The following is a 22,589-nucleotide window of genomic DNA, read 5'->3' as shown; positions in this document are numbered from 1 at the left end:
AAACAAAACAAAACAAAACACACAAACTCAAAATTCAACACCCACAAACCCCCAAACAATTGCAGAAAGAAGAGTTTAGAGGAAGCGTTTTTTCCTTTCCCACTTCTGCCGGGAATGTGGAGTCCCTGGCTCAGCTCAAGTCCGGAGTTTCCCGTCACCCGAAGCTAGCAGGTCAGGGCCGGGGCTACGAAAGCGGACCCCAGGAAGCTTGCACCATCCTCCCCCAGTGTCAGCCGCGGCGCACTGTCGCCGGTTTAAGGGGCGGGCCATAGCTCCACGTGCTTTCTGCTGAGTGACTGAACTACATAAACAGAGGCCGGGAAGGAGGCGGGGAAAAAGGGAGAGAACAGCGTTTGACCGGTAGTAACCCCGGCGCTCGGCACAGCCGAATCTATAAAAGGAACTAGTCGCGGCAAAAACCAGTAATTCCGAGGGCGAGCGAGCGGGCCGGGACCGGCAGAGCCCACTTCTGTCTCTGTGGCTCAGCGCAAAGCTGAGCAGGGGGCGCCGCGGTACCTGCGCAGCCACAGCCCGCTTGGGGAGCTGCTCTGCTCCCTGTCCCCACCCCCTACTTTTTTTCTCCCCCTTTCTGGAAGCGTTTGTGTAGGGGTTGGGTAAACAGACGCAAACAGCAAAGTGGAAAACAGGTAAGAGGTTCTTCAGTGACTTGGGCATTTTGGTTCGGGGCCAAGGAAGCTTTGGGGAGCTCTCCATTTTGGGGACTTTGTTGGGACTCGAACTCCCATATCCCCTACTTCTGGGGATGCAAATAGGACAGGGGAGGCATAAATGGGGAAAGAATGCTCTGGGACTGATCGTGGTGACCACGGGACGCAGAACGACAGCACTCGGGTCTCCCCGAATCGGAGACCAGGGAGAGCATCTCTGGTGTCTGAGACTCGCCTCTTGGGCACAGTGAGAGCCAAGATTCCCGGGCGTCCGAGGGGAACAGCCACTGGGGTAGGGAGATGAGGATCCTTTACAAAGAGTCTCCCTTTGTCTGGCACTGGGTAGGCCGTCGTAGCACTTGTGGAAGTGTCACATCTGAGTCCCCACTCCATTATTTAACTGGATCGTGTTGGCCTCTAGCTTGGAGGTCCTCTTCCCAGGACTGGGGCGGCATGTCCTTGTTTCCAAAGAACTCTAGTAAGAAGTGTCCTAAACGGGATCTTTTGTGTTATTGCGTGCTTGAGTTCTCGGGCTTTGTTCGACTCAGGGGTCCTGCCCACAGGCTTCCTGCACTCTGGAGCGCTGCATCCCCTGGCGCAAAGTGGGGGACCACTTTTGTTACTTCTAAAGACAGAAAACTTAGAAGAGAGTTTGCAGAAAGCCGAAGCTGGGGTGCCCAATTCATCCTCACCCTTTGGCCCATCTTCCTGCTTTTTGCTAGTGGTCCCTTGGGGAGACTTCGGGCCGAGCACCTATTGAGAAGCTGGGGCTAGGTTTTGCAGCCGAATGACCGCAAGTAACCCCAGCGGGCAGCACAGAATTCGCAGCTCGGGTGCTGGGCTGGGCTCCGCCGCCAGGGGGTGGGGGCTGGGCGGCCTGCGGGTGGCCCCTGGAGACTGGCCCGCAGCGCCTCCTGGCAGGGGAGCCAAGGTATGGCCCGGTGTAGAGTGAGAGTCTAGTCCTTCCGCCTCACTGTGAATCTGGTCAAAACTGGTGTTTCCAAACTGGGAGGAACCCTGAGGGCCAGGAAAGCCAGTCTATGTTGTTGTTTTCCCTTCTTCTTCTTCTTCTTCTAATTTTTTTTTTTTTTTTTTTTTTTTTTGCGTTTCCTGACTCCCAGGCCGTTGATAAACGAGGCATGGTTCTTGGGGGTGTTTACTGATGACAGGCTGGTGGGTAGGTGCCTGGTTTTTTTGTTTTGTTTTGTTTTCTGCACTTACCTCTGGAAAGGAAATACTTATTAAACAGATTTTTTTTTTGGTTTTTTGTTTGTTTGTTTGTTTTTGTGTGTTTATTTGTTTGGGAAAACTAAGTATCTGTCACTAGAAGTAATTAGTCTCCCTCATTGGCCTCACTGGTATCACCATTAAAAAACAAAACAAGAATTTACTACCAAGTCCCTCAAAGGAAATTGGCAGAATAAATATATAGTAAAGGAAAGATATTTAAACAAAAGGAACACTTCCTGGCTTAAGATGTAGGTCAGTGGTACAGTGTCAACCTTGTACAAGACCTTGGGTTCTAGCACCACCCATCACAAAAGCAAAGCAAAACAAAACAAAAAAACCCCACAAAACTTCCTTGACGAGAATGATACACCACTTTCTTTCTGTGGCTCAATCCTCACCTCCCACAACACACACCTGACACATGCCTGCAGGCTGAAAACACACCCTTACCGCTTAGTCATAGCTTGGAACCCAGACCTAAGTCTTAATACTCTACCAGACACAAATGCCAATTAAAAAGTACTCCTCCCTTTTCTTTCAAGTCCATTTTTTTTTCTATTCTAATACAGACATAAGGGCAATGTATTGCTGTTCCCATCTTTGCAAAAAAAAACAACTTCCCCAACATCAAAGGAGGTACAGACAGCATAGAGAATATTCGAGTGGGTAGTATAATAATATCTAAAATAATACAGGTAAATTACACTTTCTGTTGTAAGCATGTCTTTTCCTCAGCGCTGCCACAAGTCATTAAAATGGGTTGTTTTTTTTTGTTTTTTTTTTTGTTTTTTTAAAATGTGATGCACGGAGTTGATTATTATCTATGTGAGAACAAGTTGGATCTGAGGGGTGAGAGAAGAACATTTCCAGCAACATAATGCTCACAGTACCTTTTTGGAGCAAAAATCAATACCATAAAATAAGTGTCCCGTTGTAAAAGTCACTGGTATTCTGGACGACTCATTGGTGGTGACTTGACTATCTGTCTGAAGATGAATATTTTAATCTATTAGCACCTAAAGGTGGGCCTGTTACGGACCTCAGATGCATCTTGATTTGGAATGTGTTCGGGGTTATAGGATGATTTGGAATGTGTTCAGGTTTATGGGAGACCGTGAGTTGGTCTGGAATCAGGAAGGGTGACTGGGGCTTGTTGGTTTCCCACCTCTGCTCACGGAAGCCCCAATGCCAACACTATCAAAACTGAATGACACTTAGCAACTCAGCTGTGTGCTGCCTTACCTGTGTGAGGGGAGCTGGGACATTCTTATGTTAAGTTTTTTCTCCTTGTTTCTGCTCCTCACATACCAGTGTGCTTCTGTGGGCTGCATTTGTAGTGACTGAAAAGTGGTTAGATCTATGCTTTTTTTTTTTTAAAGATTATTTTGAGTTTCTAAGATAGTTAAGTGGACATTCCTTTAAACTTTTAAATTATGAACTTTCTGGACTTCTAGAAAATACTGCATAGGTGCATTGCTTTGGCATGTCTGAAACATGCAAGTATAAATACATTTTTATATATGGTCTAGATGTTAAGTAAATAATGGATTTATTTATAAAGTACCTATGGTCAGTTATTCTGACATCAAAAATTTAAAAGATCAATCGTAATACTTGTTTGATTTCCTTGTACTGGGAGAGCACTTGCATTAAAATATGGGAGCCCGCCTTTACACATGGATTTGAAAACACCTTGAATACCAATTATAGACGTGTTTGTGGCTTAATAAGTCCTTACCTGGTGCTGTCCCCGTGTTTCTCAGACACTGAGTTAATCTTCGAACCACGCTTGTTTATTGTGTCTACAGATTAAGAAGGTGGGAGGTCCTTGGCTCTCCATTTTCCAAGTGGCTGATTTGAGATCTGAGTTCAAATTCCAGAAGACTTTAACTGTCCACATTAAGTGAGACTCTGGTACAGTTTCAGATACCGTGAAATTTCTGTGTAGTCATTTGCTATCATTCTTATCGGAAGCTATGATCTATATCCTATCCCCATTTTTGCTTTGGAGTAGTCCTGTCTGGAAGAGAACTTGGTTGCAACACAGTGCAAACAAACAACACAACAACGACGAAAACCCCAGGCAGTAACATTTGTTCAATTCTCATTTAAAACCAAAAACAAAACTTGATTTTAAATGAATGTGATACTCCTGCCTCAGCTAATTAATTGTGACTAGAGTGTGACCGCAGAGCAGTTCCTACAGATAGTGGGGCCAGGCGGTTTACTTTAATCATACGTGAAGTCCGAGTGAAAGCCTCAGACATGAAATGGTTTCTGCAGGCGGGTCTCAAGCTACACCACACTCTGTCAGACATGAACTATACAAAAGCAGCGTGCCTGTTTCTCGTTGACCGTGGGGGACATCACACTTGCTTTCTAAAACAACAAGACTTTGCAGACTAGAAGACCTGACAGACAGGATGTCATTCCTCCTCAGCGTCTCCTGGACCCACAATTCCCTTCCATTGTGCACTTCCATAGGAGCTGCTCCCTATGCTCATGCATATCGTGTACTTAGGTTTCAAAATTATAATCACCATTTGTCTTTCTGGAGCATGCATGCTTCTCTAAAGAGAGTCTTTGACCCTGTTTTCCCCTTGCACATCATCTGTCCCTCTAATAAGGAAATTGACAGATACTAACTTGAACAGATCTGCATATATTAAGGTCAGGCTCTGAAAAGTGGGGTAGCAGCCACTCTGTTCATGTTTATCACTTACACAAGTGTGTGTTTGAGTATCCTGAGGGTTATTCTGGTTGAGGAGATGCTCTTACTAGAAGACTGGATGGTAGAATCTAGATTACAAAACCTTATCCCACTGTGGGTCAGAAAATAGTTCAGAGAGCCTATTCAGGGGCTGGGTGCTGCTCGCTTCCTGTGTTCTAAAACTACTCCAACAAAGGAGACCTTCTCAGGACAGTGTTAGGAAACGATATGGCTATGAGCGTCACTGTGATACGTGGATGAATTTTGGTGCATGTTTAAATTATTTAGGCTAGATGACTGGTAGAACAAACAGTTCTACTCACCTGTCCCATTTCCCTTTTTTGCGGCAGCTGCGATTTGAGACGATGTCTGTGGTGCTCCCCTTAGACTTTTTGGGTTATTCATTAATGCACTCTTACGGATGAGCGCGAGATAACTCATTAGGTGACTTAGAGGCTTTAAACACTTTAAAAAGTACAATAGTCTCTTTCGCGTTATCTCTGGCTTTCATACTTTTTTAGGTCTGTGCTTTAAAATCTACACTGTTTAGCGTGTTATTTCCAAGACTTTGAAGCCACCCTGGAGTAAGGAACGGACTCCTGAAGGTCCCACTACTTCCTAATTACAACACTCTGACCACACCTTTAACACACGGACCTTGAGAAGACATTCAAGATGCCCAATTCAGCAAAATTTCTCTTGCTACCTCCCCTAGAACACTTTTCTTTGAAAGGGTGAGGAAAACTCACTCCTCTGTGATCCTGTAAACACATTGATACTGATTCCCAGAGTGGATGCCATACACCCTGTCTATCCATGAATGAGAAGTGGATGAACAGTTTTGACGTTGGGAGTAGGGGCAGGCCTATCCTCTCTTGTGCCCGCTGGGCTGTGTTTCTATAGCTTCTGGGTACATTAGACCCTGGCAGGGTTTTTAAAAATCTTTATTAAACTTTTAAACATTAGATTTATTAATTTATGTGTGTTTTGCCTGCACGTATGTCTGTGCAACATGTACATACTTGGTCCCTGCAGAGGTTAGAAGAGGACCTTGGATTCTGTGGATTTCGAGTTATGGATGGCTGTGAGCCATCATATATGTGGTTGCTGGGAATCGAACCCAGGTCTTCTGCAGGAGCAGCCAGTGCTCTTACCCACTGAGCCATCGCTCCAGCATCATTTTGTTGTTTGTTTGTTTGTTTGTTTTTTAAAGCCTACAACGCCTGGTATTCCCAGGGGGTCTCCCATCCAAGTACTTAACCAGGCCCGACCCTGTTTTGCTTTGGAGATCAGATATAGGGCACGTTCAGGGTGGTGTGGCTGTAGACCTCTTTTTGTTTTTAACATCATCTATTCTGGATTCTTCATAAGAAAGACCATTCCTTTGTTTTGTGTCCCAAAGCAGTAGGATTCCTTGCCTAGATCCACTCTCTTAGTGGGCATTAATTGGAAATTAAATTCTTACTCTTTTGCTTCCTCAATCCTGGATGGTGTCTCCTCTTTCAGAATTTAGAGTCATAATGCCCTTTAGAAGAGTAAAGAAAAATTGTGTGCATAAAAGGCTTAAATGGACACTGAATTCTTAAACATTGGCCTGGTCTCCTTTATTTATCTCTGTTGGGCCCCTTTGAATCCTAAGTTTTTCAACTGGAACTCTTCTTGCTCTCCCAAAGACAAAGCGTCCTTTAGCTTTAAGTTCAAATGAGAAGAAAATTTTACAGAGCTGCTGGTTGTTGAGGGTCTGGGAGGTGATGTTTTCTTTGTGTAAAAGTATAAAATCCTGATACTAATTTTGGTTGGTGTTAATTGTGATTGAGGCAGGTGTATTTTTTTATACACTTGTTAACGATGGTGTTAGTCATAGTGGGACCTTGAATTTAACATAAAGCCAGCCTTTGGTCCCCATTGCATTATTCAGTTATCAGTCCCATGGGGATTTGCAAATTTAACAGCAACACCTTCCCCCCTTTGCCAAGCAAGCCACACTTCACGTGATCAGAGGGCAGTTCTCCCCTGCTGAGGAACCTGTGAAGACCAACTGGGCACTTCGTGTGGGGACACTGGCTCTCACCTGATGCAGCCACCTAGTGCATTGTTGCTTGGAGACTGGAGTGTGTGACTTTTTAAATGGCACCATAAAAATCTGCCTTTTTTTTAAAAATGAGGCCACCAAAGTCCCACCCAGGAGTTGAGTTTCATTTTCCCCTGAATACTTTTCCTTTGCTACTCTGAATATTTGATTTGTGGAATCTTAATAACAGAGTCACTTTTAAAGAAAGGAACGCCTAGAATTTTGATAATACTGGACTCATCTGAGATGAATTTTCTTTTTGCAGGATCTTCCCAAACCCCAAATAACAGTGTTTGCATCGGAATACTAAAAAATAAAAAATGGACACGCCCTTACGGTTTTGTTTTTCAGAACCAATTGTGGTCTTACTCCTCTTTCTCCTCCTCTTCTGATTAGGTAGCCAGCAAAGTGGCTTATTTGTGTTTTTGTGGAGAAGGTGTCAGACTGGAGGGAAGGACTCCTGCCTCTGGGCCTCAGCTAGCAGCCTAATGAACTTCTCACTTGTCTAGTTAGTTGGCACTCGCTGTGCTGCAAAACTGACTTGGGGCATGCTTGCCCTGCTCAGGAGCTGGCTGGTGAAAGGGCCCTCTGGTATCAGTCACCTGATCTCTAAGCTGGCCGTAGATAAGAGTTCTGTTTGGTAGAAATGAAGGGAGTAAAGTTGAGGTAGAAAAGCTGTGTGCAGATATTGAAAGGGTCTTTGACTTGAACTTGTGGGCGTAGAGCTCAGGGCTCTTGAGCAGTGCCAAACGTTTTATATTTTGGGATGAGCCCTCCGCCCTACCCTGGCCCCCCAGGAAGGTGTCCTTTTCAACTGGTATGTTCCTGTGAGTTCTATTGTTTGCTTTTTAACACAGCTGGAAACGGTGCCTTGGCTTAGGTCCTTTAAACAACTTATTCAGCAGGGCGCACTTGCTAAGCCGGCAACTGGGGAAGAACATAAGCAGATCTGAAAAGAGACTCAGGATTGAAGCCCAGACTTCTAAGATAATTGATTTAGAAGTTGGATGAGGGGGCTGGAGAGATGGCTCAGCGGTTAAGAGCACTGACTGCTCTTCCAGAGGTCCTGAGTTCAATTCCCAGCAACCACATGGTGGCTCGCTGCCATCTGTAATGGGATCCGATGCCCTCTTCTGGTGTGTCTGAAGACATCGACAGCATACTCATATACATAAAATAAATACTTCTTTAAAAAAAAGTTGGATGAAATGGGACAGAGGAAGCTTTAGGCAGGACCCAAGCGAGACTTGTTGGAAAGCGGCTGAGGGCTAAAGAAAACAGCTGAATGGTGGACAGTGTGGAGATAGTAGAGACCCCAGAAGGGATTCTATGGCAAAACCTTGGTATCCTAAAGTGCCCTGGAAAAGCCCTGGAAAGGCCCTGGAAAGGCCCTGGAAGGAAATGGGATTCTCTCTGCGGACCAAGAGAGGAGACAGAGGTTCCTTTAATTGTCTGCCCACTCTCAGCCCCACCCTGGATGAAAGCTTCACTCTGTGAAGTGGGTAGCACTTATTACAATAACAGTGTATACTGTGCTCACTTTGTTCCAGGAACTAGATAAATGTTTTATATACACTGTTGAGCTCTGATTTATGGAGAGGATGCAGGGCGTCAGAATCTTTAGGGTTCCAGAGCCAGTGACCTTTTTCTGTCGCACTGCAGTGATGTGAGGCGGGTATGATGATTTTTACTAATATGCCACGAAACCACAGCTCCCAAGATGCTCTTGGAAAACCATCTTAGAACAACAGGGAATATTGTCCAGTCAAATTTGCAAATCAGGGCTGGCAGGTAGCGCGTAGATCAGGGTGGAGGAGTGCACTAGACCCATGCCAAAGTACCTCTTACTCTAGCATTTTGACCAGAGTTGAAGATTTTTTACATTTCTCCTTATGACAGTCAGTCGTGAGGGTGGGTTGGTTTCTACAGGAAGAGAAGGCTCATTTCCTTATGTGCTACATCCCACCACCCCCACCCCCAACCAGGGAAAAAGCAAATGCTTGTATTATTTGCAAAATTCTTCCTGCTCTATGTTTGTTTAGTGGAAATCGGTGAGAGGTGAGAGGTGAGAGGTGAGAGGTGAGAGGTGATCTCTAACATTTTGCTAGAATTTTCCCCTAATTTTACTACAGAGGGACAAGGGTTCGGGTTCGATACAGGTCTGGTTTCAGAAAAGACTGGCTTTTAAGCATTTTTTAAAAAAAGTCCCAACACTGGAAGTCTGAGGTCAGTAAATGGGGTCATTGACTGACTAACCATCAGGGACTTTAGGATCTCTTGTAGAGTAGACCTGTCACCGACAGGAGGCATTGCCTCTCAAAGGCTAGTTACCGATCGGCTCAACATGCCTTTCTCACTTCCGCTTTTGGCTTTCCCTTTTCATTTTTTTATTTCCTAGCTCTTGCATTGAAAACGAAGCTATGCACAAAGAATTCTGTCTTGGATGCTGACTATGTGTTCCCTGTTGGGGGGAGATGTGCGCAGCTGTTTGTAATCTTACAGTTATGAATGAGGATGAACTTTTGATGCATTTGGTGATTTGAACCCTGCTGCCTCCCTAGTTCTAATTGTTGGGAATGGTAGCATCGGCAGCTTCTGCAGTCTTCATTGGGAGGTTGTTAGCACAGCCCCTTCTGAAATCGTGAAGCTCTCCCGGAGAGACATGATCAATTAATTCATTTGAGGTTGATTTTTTTTTTTGTCTTGAAGATCTCTTGCCCTCTTTGATTTTTACAAATTTCAGTGTTAAAAAAATTCAGTGTTAAGAATCTTATCTTTAGGTCGTGACATCATTTCTGGGGTATCTGAGTGCCTGTTTCTCATTTTTGAGTGAGGGCTCATTTGAGGGACCACTGGCAAGGATGGCTTCAGGGTAGTGAGCCTGTGTCTGGAGGTCAGGAAAGCTTCATCGAGTCAATTAGCTTAGCTTCAGGCATGGATTAAGCTGGTGGGTCAGCCTTGGAGAAATGACAGGAGAGCTCACAGTCCCTCCCACCCCACAGCAGCCCATCTGGTCTGAAATTATGGGTACAGTGAGCCTGTGCCAGCCAGGTCTCCTGGCCTTTAGTAACCTCATTAGGCTTCTCCCCGGACATGGGTACTGATATAGAGACACAGGCTCTGAGACGCTATTAGAGAACAGGGCTTCTCTAGAGCAAGCATACTCTTTGGGCTTACAGGTTTCATCCTTGCACAAACCTCTGGGGATGAGGCAGGAGCCTCATCTGTGTTTCTTGTTTTTGTATCAGTGTCTCACGGATGCACAATCAGTTGAGTTCAGCACCTTTGCAGATCTGCCATAGTTGGACCTACCCCTGATTTGTCGTTTACTGCCTCACCGTTTAGTGGTATGGAACACCACAGATGATGCGGTTTTTATTTGCCCATTTTTACCTCCCTTAAGAAAAGGAAATCTACAGACATGCCTGCAGCTACGGTCCAGAATTTCACCTTGCGTCTGGTTTCTGCTGACTGGAAATCTGTTGTCTTAAGAAAGCGGAGCATAGAGACACGAGCACAGAGAAACACATAGACTTATTTATTAAAAGTTTTTGAGAATAGCTGACATAACCCCTGCAATTTGGAAATGAAAATTAGTCGCTGGGTGCACATGCTAAGTGTCAGAAGTATTTAGATGGAATTGGGAAGAGAAATAAACTCAGAAGAATAAACAGAGGCTTAAGAGAAATGGCTGACTGGGAAGAGTCATGTGACTGTTCTCAACAACGTCATGTAAATGATTTGCCTGGGGTGGGGGGTCCTCTCCTTCTCAGTCTGTAAGACTGCAGGAGAGTGTGGCGGGGATGGGGGCTATTTCCTAAACTCCTAGGCACTCAGTTTACACGTACAGCTATCATATGGAACACAAGCCTGGGAGCTCCCACCCTTTTTATGTCCAGAAAGACCAACTTCTCAGTTCCAGTTAGACAGCACTTACATGGTCACTGCTTGGGGACTTTTGTAGTTGGGAAACAGGTACTGGCTAAGCTTTTGTGAGTCATGGGTTGAGTGACTATTTCATGGAGTCTAACACTGGAATCCCCCGTTGTATTCTTGCAGGAAGAAACATGACAGACCCAACCTTTTGTTCCCATACCACAACGGTTTCTAGTTGACAGTGTGGCCATGCACAAACATGGTCTCTCTGTGTATCCTTGGCTGTCCTGGAACTTGCACTGTAGACCAGGCTGCCCTCGAACTCAGAGATCTGCCTGCCTCTGCCTCCTGAGTGCTGGGAATAAAAGTGGTGCCAGCACCGCCAGGCCCGGCCTTACATTTCTGTCAACAGAGTAGAGGTAGCCTGGGAAAGACGTTCTTGTTTGTTTGTTTTTTTCCTACTATGCCAACTGAGGGGGATAAATTCTTCGACTTTACCTTTATTATGTTTCTTCCTTCTGTTTTCAGTAGGTCTCTTGTCTCATCTCTCTTTGAGATACATTTGTCAAGTTCTAAATGTCAAAATGATCTCGTCAGGGAGAGAGTGGTAAGCAGAATGCTAAGTGACTAGGGCCATCATTTTCCCTGTCCACCCAGTTTCCTATGAACACTTCTCTCTCTCTCTCTCTCTCTCTCTCTCTCTCTCTCTCTCTCTCTCTCTCTCTTTCCCTCTTTCCCTCCTCTCCTCTTTCTCCTGTTTCTCCCTCTCTCCCTCTCTTTCTGTATATATATGTGTGTGTGTGTGTGTGTGTGTGTGTGTGTGTGTGTTTTCTTTTGCTAGTGTCACAGTCTGCCTAGCCCTCCAGTTTGCTTTAGGGATGAGTGAAAAAAAATTATAATGCTGGCTGGTGGGCAGCCAAAGGTTGGCCCAGCTTCTCACTTCTTCCTTCTAAAGATGTCCTCTCATGTTGCTGACTTTTTCTGCTGAAATGAGGGTCCCTGAGAATAGGATTTATGCCTTTCTTACTCTCACTGAATCTTACCGGTCCTTGGCAGCACATGACTTGTGATGGTGCCCACTAGATATTTGTTGTGGTTAATGGGAGCCTGGCAGAGTTGAGGAAGAGGTTGTTTGGCCGAATTACTAAGTAATGATTTCCTATTTACCTACTATACCCCCTCTCGGGGAGCCCTACCGTAATCAGTCCTTATCGTATACAATCCTTAGGTCTAAAGCATAGTGGGACTCTTGGGGTTTGTTAGGTGTTATAATAGAAAGGGACTGTTTGGTGTCAGGTTTATTGATATATGATTCGCATTCTGTAAAATTTACCCTTCTAAAGTGTGCAGTTGGGCTTTTCACAGATGCACGAATGGTGTAAATGGTGTAACTCCAACCACGTTCCCAATATCGTATGAACTCCTTTGCGGCCTTTTCTTGTCAAAGGCCTATAACCTTTGACAGCTTGTGGCCTGGTTCCAGTCTTTCTTGTTTCATTTCTTTTCACAGTGCTCAGTACAACTCAGACATTATGTAGCTGTCTCCTGTGTGCGCGTTATTTCTCTAAGCCTGCAGCTGTTGAGATTGTGTGCCTCGTGTGTGTCAATGCTGCGTTCATTTTTTTTTGCTCGGTGATACTCCATCTTTGTCTCCTCACTTGTTGATGGACATTCAGTTGTTTTCAACCCGCTTTTCTCTGTGAGGTCTCTGTAAATATTTGCATATGTCTTTGTGTGGGCGTTTGCTCTCACTTCTTTAGGGTAAAATGAGGTGGGGTGATCAGGTCGTTTCAGGACTGAATGTATAACTTTATAAGAAGCTATCACATTTTTCCGAAGTGGCTCTTGTCACTTAGGCTCCTGAAGTCAGTGTATTGAGTTTGATTGCGCTACACACTTGCTCGTCCTTTTTAAGTTTAGGTTTACCGTGTATACTGATACCTCATTGTGTTTTAATTTGCATTTCCCTATAAGTACCGACGTGAGCATCTTTGCATATTCAGGATTGTTGTCTTAGGAGACTCTCATCTTCTATAGACTCTAAAAACTTCCAAATGCCAGTGGCGTTTGAAGTAAAAATTGCTAAGCAAATTGGTAGAAGATTAGAGCAGTCATTTCTTCCAGATCTGTCTTGCACAAGTCAAGGTCGGGATGTGGAAATTACCAGGTTGAGAAGTGAGACTAATGCTGAGAATCAGAGAGATGGCTCTAAGGACTTGATCCCGAAACTTTGCAGAGAGCCAGTCCCATGACTGCAGTGGTTTTGGGAGGTCTGTGTGGTCCTTGGCTAAACCTGGTGTTCATGCAAAGTAGACTTCAAATCACTTAAGCTTCCCAGGATGCCTGAGGGAGTCACCAGGGAAGCTTTGCAGTCCTTTGTGACTCTCCTGAGCTTGCTGTAGAAGCAGCTGAACGAGAGGCTCCCTCCCTAGGGACAAATTGCTTGAATCAGTTAATCAAGCTTGAGAGATCAGTTACCACAGGCCCAAGAATGCTATCACCCTTGAATTCTGAGACCTTGCTTTTCATGGCCATGTTTTAAAAGCTTAATTGAGGCCAAAGCCCCTACATGCTCCCAACAAGCCGGGACTGATTTATTTGTTCGCTGGAAATAACAGGGATTGAGGGTCAGGAATACTGCTGTCCCAACTCAGAATGGGACAGATACTGCAGGGAAAGTACTGCTCGTTCAGATGTTGTTAGAGAGAGGTGACCAGGAAGGATTGCTGAGCTAGTCGAGGGTCTGGGGAGACCCAGAGTTGTGGTGGAATTAGGCAAGCTCACAGTTCTGTAAAAAGTGTTGTTCTGTGCAAAGGAACAGTGGTCCTAGACATAGGAGAGAGTAGGTGCAGCATGTCCCCAGCGTGTGAGCCCTCCAGGACTTGGCCAAGTGGGTGAGAGGAGGTGAGAGTTGCTGGAGGCCCACCAGGGAAGTTGAGCAAACCTGGGTGAAGACTCCATCCAGGGTGGTGGGAATCTAGTGCTCTTGTGTCAAAGGGAGGAGAATGGGGCGAGCTTGGAGCCAAGGAGGCCAATTTGGAGTTGCTACTCCAGTCATGCAGGATCAAGATAAGAGCAGGCTCTTGACGGGGGAAGATTCTGAAGTGGGATCGCTTCCAGCCGGTGCCCGGAAATTCATGTAGGGGCAGGAGCAAGTGTGTTAAACTTCAAAGCATTGAGAAATCCAGGGCACAGGACTGCCTCCCCCCTGTGCTGGTCGAGGTTTGTCTGTTCACTTCCTTGGAAAACTGATGTGGAAATGTCCCATTGGCTTTTGTTACCTGGGTAGAAGGACTCAGGCATTTCCCCTCGCTTGGGGTAAAATCACCCTCCGCATGGATCTCCGCATTCAAAGATGGAGGTGTGGGTGGGAGTTATGCAGGTGTCCAGGAAGAATGGGCTGCAGTGTCACCGGTTTTTGTTTTCACGGCCAGAGAAGAACTTTTCCTCTAGTCTCATGACATCCACGCTGTGTCCCTGGGGAACCTGGAGTCTAAAATTGGTTCCAGAGACTCAGAAACTCATCAACTTCTAGGAAAATCTCCTCCAAGAAAACTCAGTTTTCCCAAAGGGTGCTTTGCAGGGCCGTATTCTCTTCCCTCATCTCATGAGTGCCCTGTGTGGCTCTGTCTTTATTTCCCCGAATATCTCTGCTCAGGAGTCAGGAAACAATTCCAGATATGGATTTGGCCCCAGAGAGCAACCCTAAACTATCGAGAGCTTGTCCTTCCTACTCTACGCACCCCACCTCTCACTTTCCAGAAACTGGAAATAACAGAATGTCCTGTTTAGATAAGCAGTTGTTTCTCTGCTGGAGGATACGGGCAGCGGTGCAGCTGAGAGTGTGGGTGGGAGATTGGAACCTGGGTTTCTTTGTCATCTGCCTTACGCCTTTGCGCTGCGTTCTGAATTTATTTCCATCCCCTCCTTTAATAGAGTAGAATACCATACAAGATAGATGGCTCTGCCCCCTGTCGGAATGAGGAACTTGCTACTCAGAGGCTATAGATCTCGTCCTAGGATCACAGTTGGGGATCTGGTGGGCTAGTGCCCACCAGGGTTCATTCTGCGGCTTAGTTTCCCTCTTGTTACACTGCATTTATTGTATTCCAGACGTTTTTCCCCGTTTTACAATGGGCTCTGAGAAAATTTCTGTACCCTGTAAGTCAGCTAAGTGATTCCTGGAGAGTGTCTTTAACTGGAGAAAAATCCAGTTAATAATTCTTTAAGTGCCACTTACAAACAATTTGGTCATGTCCTCCCTGTCAGTTCTCTGAGTCCAGTTGGCATCACCTAACAGGGAACTGCAAGCCAAATGGTACCGGCCTTCCACTTGCTATTGGCCTACGTCATCTTACTTTTGGAGTAAGGAACTGTGGGTAGTCTGTGTCCTTTCTGGGTTTGCTGAGCAACAATAAAGGCTTTAGGGTTTAACTATCATAGAAGTTCTGATTTATTACATTACTAATAAATGACCTAGAATTAGCCATTGTAGGGCATCCATTTTTTCTGGACATGTTGATTTTGTTTTCTCCCTTCTTTCCTGGAAATGTTTAATCTTAGTCCTCTTGTATTAGGGAGCAAAAGGATATCACAGGGACCTAAAATCCTATCAGAAACCTCCTGGGCATTGATCAAGATCATGGATTTTGAGTGCAGTTTTTGATTTTGTCTCTTAGCATTTCTGCCCATTATCCCACCCGTCTTCGCTAGAAGGCTACTAGAAGCCACAGTCACTAGGAGTCATTTCATAGCAGTGTTTTCTGCTGAGGGTTTGTGGCTATCGACCGTTGTCAGGTCCCGGCTTTGATAACCCGTGCGTTCCTCTTCCTCTCGGCATTTTTCATTTTCCTCCTATTCCAAAGCCATTGGAAGTTTTCCAGCGTTGAATAAATACAGCTGAGTAGTGGGTAACAAGGACACTGGGTAAGGAGGACACAGTCTGTTGTATGACCTCTTCGTGAAAATCTCTAGGACGGTCAACGGTCCCCCAGGAAGACCTTTGCAACATCTAAGTAGGAGTGAAGCGGCCATGTGTTCTGGGGTAGGGAGAGCAAGTCCAGAAGTGTGCTCCATATGTCCCTACTGTAGGAACCTGCCATGTTCACAGATGCCCTGCTGGGATCAGGCCTTGGCAGGCGCTCTTCTCCGTGGGATACTGTTTTCTTTCCGCAGAGACGCAACACCAGCTCCATCCATATCACATGGGAGCCAGGTGTCTGTGACACTGCTTTGGTGTTTACTCATCGTCATCTTAGACAATCTCAGCTTCCTTCCTGGGGGAACCGCCTGGCTAATGATGCCGTTTATCACTTAGAAGTGTCCAGCTTTGCGGCCACATGAAAACATTGTCTGTAGCGAATGTTAGGGGATATCGCTCACTCCAGGGATAAAGGAGGATTTATAAATGCTGCTGACGGTTCCTGGTAGGATACATATATTCATAGGGAAGGCAGGCAGACCTCTGGAACACTAGGATGTCACGCCTGACCTCTGTTTTGGCCAGGGAAATTTACTCTCATACCTGTTGCCACAGATGCATTTTTCATTCTTAAATGATCACCTCAGTGTGGCTCACATGATGAGGACCATTGATTGCACCGAGCTGGCAGCCTATAGCCAGCAAGCCTCCCGGAAGCTCCGTCTGGAGGTTGGCAGTCCAGGACTCATGACCCTTTGACGAACCAGCAGGGTGTTAGAGGTGTCTGGTGAGAGGGTTGGAGCCACAGCTCTCTTCGGCATAGGGCTTTGAAGCAGTGATTGACAGCGCTCTCTCTCTTGTTTTATCTTTCAGTTAATGACCAGCCACAGTGTCGCAGCTCCGTGCTCTGGCTGCTTCCTCCAGGGCTCTCAAGCCACACGCGCAGATCACTGTGGGTGCTGGCAGAGGTAACATGGCTTGTTGGTCTCAGTTAAGGTTGCTGCTGTGGAAGAATCTGACGTTTCGAAGAAGACAAACGGTAAGTTTCTCTGTGGGCTTCTTTCTTGCTCTCTCCATGGGGAAGGACTGGGGGGTTGGAAAGTTCTGTGTGGCTCTGATGTGACCCCATGGCTCAACATGGAGGGAAGGTGATCCATCAGGCAGACATAATAGCTTGAGTTTGTGCTAGTTTCTGGCACGGGTGCTGACCTCTGCAGCCTGGCAGAAAACAGCCCCCACCACCCCACTATTTCCTTTCGCTGAATTTCTGGTAACTCCGCCGCTCTCTGTAAGCCCCAGTGTTTCTGTAAAGTGAAATACTAAAGCATGTCTTAGAGATGGGCCTGGCGATCTCAGCATTAAGCCTTCTTCAGCAGCCTGGAAGATTACAGTAACTGGGACTTGTCATTTCTGTGGAGGTATCTAAGCCACCCGCCTTCTATGTAAGCCAGTCTTTCTTTGAGTACTCCAGGCCCACTGTTACTTCATAGGTGAATGTCATTTTTCTGTGGAAGACTGTGAAGACTCTAGGGCAAGGCGAGCTCCCTGAGACTTAGGTCAGCCTTCCATGTGGTGCCTTTTTCTCTGACCATTTTGAGTCTTCTCATCCTGCCCTCTCCGCTTAGCTACACGTCTCTGTAGCTCACTTCTAAACTTGTTTCCTGTCCTGCACTTTTTTTTTTTTTTTTTTGGATCACAAACCTTTATCTCCACCTGGCTGTCTTAATGAAGTTCAACCTGTCTGTAACCAAGCTAATCTTCTGAACGTCAGAGACCTTTAGTGAACCCTGACGAGAGTTTAGCTTAGTGTTTCTCGAAGTAGAATAGTACTCGAAGATCTCCTATAAGGGAACAAACAGACTGAGGTGCTCTTTTGTTCACTGATGTTTTTATTATAACATGACTTAAGTATGTTAGTAAAAATAGATTTAAACGCTGATGATAAAAACCATAGGTCCCCATGCAGATTTACAAATCAAAGCAAATAAAAACTGAAGAAGGACATGGCAACTCAAATTGTCACCTTAAGTGTAGTAAGAACACTGACTTCGTTTAACCGGAATCCAAAGTATAAGTTGCCACGTGAAATACGGTGGTAGAGATGGTGACACAATGCTGGCCATTTTGAATTTGGCCAGTCTACTGGAAGGTCATGGTGACTGAGATGATACAGTGCTGGCCGTTACTCAGTGCTAATGATTTAGTTCTTCATCCATGTTTCTACTTGGGCAACATCCATTAATCCCATCCGTAGGCTGTCGTGGTCATACAGTTGCATGTACTAATATAAACCTGAGTTTCGACGGCTTGTGGCTTGTGGTACAATCTATGCTGGAGTCAGTAAATTCAGATAGGTGTTCAGATGATCATTAAAATGGAAAACACAGGAAGTTTAAAATCTTCATGGAAAACCCAGGTGTGATCCTTTGAATGTTCATGCAAACACACACACACACACACACACACACACACACACACACACACACACACACACACACGGAGTGGGGGGGGCAGAGATTCCAGCTTTACAAGAGTTTTTGCTTAGCTTTTAATGTTACAAATGAGGAACTTGAATTCTTGAATTCAGGGTCACTAGTGAGAGAGCGATGACTAGGATCTCTGTGTCTATTGTCATTAATAATAATGACAAAATATAATGTACATTGATATGCTATAATAAAAGGCAATAATTAGGATGTGCTTCTATGAGCGAGGCCCATCATGTGTTGTTTATATATTTGTTTTACAATTGCTATAGGTTAACTACAGGGCCTTGCACATGCTAGACCAGAGCTCTACCACTGAACCAAACAGCCGACAAAGTGGGAAATTAGTTTGTACTAGTCGTTCTTAAACCCCATGAGGTAGTTTCTTCTTGTGGTACAGATAACAGATTTGATGTATAGAAAGGCTAAGGAGTTTTCCAGAGGTCTGCACTGCTAGCATTTGACTGCCGATAGTCTGACGCCAGAAGTAGTATGTTAGACTATGTTAAACGGTGACTACTATGTTAGACTGCCATTTATTTATTGGTCTTTTTGAGACCAGGGTTCAGGTATCCAGGCTGACCTGGAACTCGCCATATAGCCAAGTCTGCCTTTGAACTCCTGATCCTTCTGGCTTCCCTTCTTAGTGCTGGGAATAGGTGTATATCACCATGCCCAGCCTTACATCACTTTTGGTGGTATAAGTTTTGAAAACTTCTCTATCAGCAAACCTTGACAGTTCTGACTTTTCTCTTACCTACCTCCGGCACTTCACAATCACTCCTGGGTCCTGATGGTCCTAAGTCGGTTACATTTGCCTTTATACTTTGGTCAATATTCCCTGCCTGTCCTCCGTATGTCTGTCACTTTCCTACCTGGTGGCAAATTGTCTCTGCTTTGATGGGCGCATTCATGAGTCACAGAAAGTGAGAAACATCACTTTAGCAGTGAAAACTGGGTCTTGAGGGAGCTTGCTCTGAATATCAGATTTTACAGGTGGGGAAACTGAGGCACGAAGTGTAGAGGTGATCGTCTAGATCAGTCAGGAAGAAGCTGACCTGGGGCCAGAGGCTGAGCCCTCCTCATTCCAGTTCTCAATGTTTGTTCCCTTTCCCAGTCTTTTGCAGCCACATCACAGCACCAAGCTTGAGGGAGGAGGAAGTGTAGGCTATGGGTTTCTGTGTCCAGGCAAGGAGTCAGGAGTGCACTGTCCAGGAGCACAAGACGAGGGCAGGGTTAGCTTCTGAGCCAGTCTTCATTGGACTTGATGCTGCTGCTTCTTGCTCAGTGCTGCATTTGCATTATGCTCACGAGTTTAAAGTTATTAGGATTAGAAAGATAGGCAGATTTAGTCCAACGTAGTTTACTGGAGAGTCCTTGTTGGAGTGGGATGTAGGGACAGTGTCCTTGGACACAGGTGGCCTTCGTAGGATACATCATTGCTTACCAGCTTGTCTGAGTCATCTCCCTTCCCGATTGCTAAAGTAAATCCATTTTGAGAAATCAGAAAGAAACACAGTTGATTTCCAGTCACAGACACTTCATGAGCAGAGCAGGTACTGCCAAGATCTAGCCTGGCTCCTGGACAGTTGTTGGAGATGGGGCTCTAACGGACACAGGCTCACTTACTCCTGAGGTAACGTCAGAACCCATCTCCTGGCATCCTTATAGGCTGGGCCTTTAAAAGTTGGCTTTGCTTTATCCTCAGCAACTGCTGTGTCAGTACGGTCTAATCCATCCAGTTACGTTTTTATAGGGATGGGAACTTGCGTGAGCCTTCGGTGGCACTTTTTTTTTTTTTTTTTTTTTTTTTGTCAATTTTTTTTTTTTTTTTTTTTTGCCTTTTTTTTTTTTTTATTATTAACTTGAGTATTTCTTATATACATTTCAATGTTATTCCCTTTCCTGGTTTCCGGGCAAACATCCCCCCTCCCCTTCCTTATGGGTGTTCCTCCCCCAACCTCCCCCTTGCTGCCCTCTCCCCAACAGTCTAGTTCACTAGGGTTCAGTCTTAGCAGGACCCAGGGCTTCCCTTCCACTGGTGCTCTTACTAGGATATTCATTGCAACCACTTAGGTCAGAGTCCAGGGTCAGTCCATGTATAGTCTTTGGGTAGTGGCTTAGTCCCTGGAAGCTCTGGTTGGTTGGCATTGCTGTACATATGGGGTCACGAGCTCCTTCAAGCTCTTCCAGTTCTTTCTCTGATTCCTTCAACAGGGGTCCTGTTCTCAGTTCAGTGGTTTCCTGCTGGCATACGCCTCTGTATTTGCTGTATTCTGGCTGTGTCTCTCATGAGCGATCTGCACTCACATTTTGATCATCCGTCTTGAGTTTCGTTTGTTCTAGGCATCTAGGGTAACTCAAGCATTGATAGCCACTTATCAATGAGTACATACCATGTATGTCTTTCTGTGATTGGGTTAGCTCACTCAGGATGATATTTTCCAGTTCCAACCATTTGCCTACGAATTTCATAAAGTCATTGTTTTTGATAGCTGAGTAATATTCCATTGTGTAGATGTACCACAATTTCTGTATCCATTCCTCTGTTGAAGGGCATCTGGGTTCTTTCCAGCTTCTGGCTATTATAAATAAGGCTGCGATGAACATAGTGGAGCACGTGTCTTTTTATATGTTGGGGCATCTTTTGGGTATATGCCCAAGAGAGGTATAGCTGGATCCTCAGGCAGTTCAATGTCCAATTTTCTGAGGAACCTCCAGACTGATTTCCAGAATGGTTGTACCAGTCTGCAATCCCACCAACAATGGAGGAGTGTTCCTCTTTCTCCGCATCCTCGCCAGCATTTGCTGTCACCTGAGTTTTTGATCTTAGCCATTCTCACTGGTGTGAGGTGAAATCTCAGGGTTGTTTTGATTTGCATTTCCCTGATGACTAAAGATGTTGAACATTTCTTTAGGTGTTTCTCAGCCATTCGCATTCCTCAGCTGTGAATTCTTTGTTTAGCTCTGAACCCCATTTTTTAATAGGGTTATTTGTCTCCCCTGCGGTCTAACTTCTTCAGTTCTTTGTATATTTTGGATATAAGCCCTCTATCTGTTGTAGGATTGGTAAAGATCTTTTCCCAATCTGTTGGTTGCCGTTTTGTCCTAACCACAGTGTCCTTTGCCTTACAGAAGCTTTGCAGTTTTATGAGATCCCATTTGTCGATTCTTGATCTTAGAGCATAAGCCATTGGTGTTTTGTTCAGGAAATTTTTTCCAGTGCCCATGTGTTCCAGATGCTTCCCTAGTTTTTCTTCTATTAGTTTGAGTGTGTCTGGTTTGATGTGGAGGTCCTTGATCCACTTGGACTTAAGCTTTGTACAGGGTGATAAGCATGGATCGATCTGCATTCTTCTACATGTTGACCTCCAGTTGAACCAGCACCATTTGCTGAAAATGCTATCTTTTTTCCATTGGATGGATTTGGCTCCTTTGTCAAAAATCAAGTGACCATAGGTGTGTGGATTCATTTCTGGGTCTTCAATTCTGTTCCATTGGTCTATCTGTCTGTCTCTGTACCAATACCATGCAGTTTTTATCACTATTGCTCTGTAATACTGCTTGAGTTCAGTGATAGTGATTCCCCCTGAAGTCCTTTTATTGTTGAGGATAGTTTTAGCTATCCTGGGTTTTTTGTTATTCCAGATGAATTTGCAAATTGTTCTGTCTAACTCTTTGAAGAATTGGATTGGTATTTTGATGGGGATTGCATTGAATCTGTAGATCGCTTTTGGTAAAATGGCCATTTTTACTATATTAATCCTGCCAATCCATGAGCATGGGAGATCTTTCCACCTTCTGAGGTCTTCTTCAATTTCTTTCTTCAGTGTCTTGACGTTCTTATTGTACAGATCTTTTACTTGCTTGGTTAAAGTCACACCGAGGTATTTTATATTATTTGGGTCTATTATGAAGGGTGTCGTTTCCCTAATTTCTTTCTCGGCTTGTTTCTCTTTTGTGTAGAGGAAGGCTACTGATTTATTTGAGTTAATTTTATACCCAGCCACTTTGCTGAAGTTGTTTATCAGCTTTAGTAGTTCTCTGGTGGAACTTTTGGCATCACTTAAGTATACTATCATATCATCTGCAAATAGTGATATTTTGACTTCTTCTTTTCCGATCTGTATCCCCTTGATCTCCTTTTGTTGTCTGATTGCTCTGGCTAGAACTTCAAGAACTATATTGAATAAGTAGGGAGAGAGTGGGCAGCCTTGTCTAGTCCCTGATTTTAGTGGGATTGCTTCAAGTTTCTCTCCATTTAGTTTAATGTTAGCAACTGGTTTGCTGTATATGGCTTTTACTATGTTTAGGTATGGGCCTTGTATTCCTATTCTTTCCAGGACTTTTATCATGAAGGGGTGTTGAATTTTGTCAAATGCTTTCTCAGCATCTAATGAAATGATCATGTGGTTTTGTTCTTTCAGTTTGTTTATATAATGGATCACGTTGATGGTTTTCCGATATTAAACCATCCCTGCATGCCTGGGATGAAGCCTACTTGATCATGGTGGATGATTGTTTTGATGTGCTCTTGGATTCGGTTTGCCAGAATTTTTGTTGAGTATTTTTAGCGTCAATGTTCATAAGGGAAATTGGTCTGAAGTTCTCTTTCTTTGTTGGGTCT

At 44.8% G+C, this 22,589-nt stretch overlaps 1 protein-coding gene across 1 annotated transcript in view; it reads left to right on the top strand.

The window, feature by feature from the left end:
* The first annotated feature begins 363 nt into the window (after positions 1-363).
* Positions 364-22,589, top strand: part of Abca1 (ATP binding cassette subfamily A member 1) — a 125,496-nt gene continuing 103,270 nt past the window's right edge. The window contains exons 1-2 of the mRNA XM_032903941.1: positions 364-647; positions 16,350-16,515. Coding sequence (XP_032759832.1) covers positions 16,450-16,515 — 66 coding nt within the window. The 5' untranslated portion in view covers positions 364-647; positions 16,350-16,449. The remainder of the gene's footprint in view (positions 648-16,349; positions 16,516-22,589) is intronic.

The sequence above is a fragment of the Rattus rattus genome, chromosome 1 (genome assembly GCF_011064425.1).
Source record: "Rattus rattus isolate New Zealand chromosome 1, Rrattus_CSIRO_v1, whole genome shotgun sequence".
Classification (NCBI taxonomy): domain Eukaryota; kingdom Metazoa; phylum Chordata; class Mammalia; order Rodentia; family Muridae; genus Rattus; species Rattus rattus.
The sequence above is the reverse complement of the archived record's forward strand: the minus strand, read 5'-3'. Positions and strand labels throughout refer to the sequence as shown.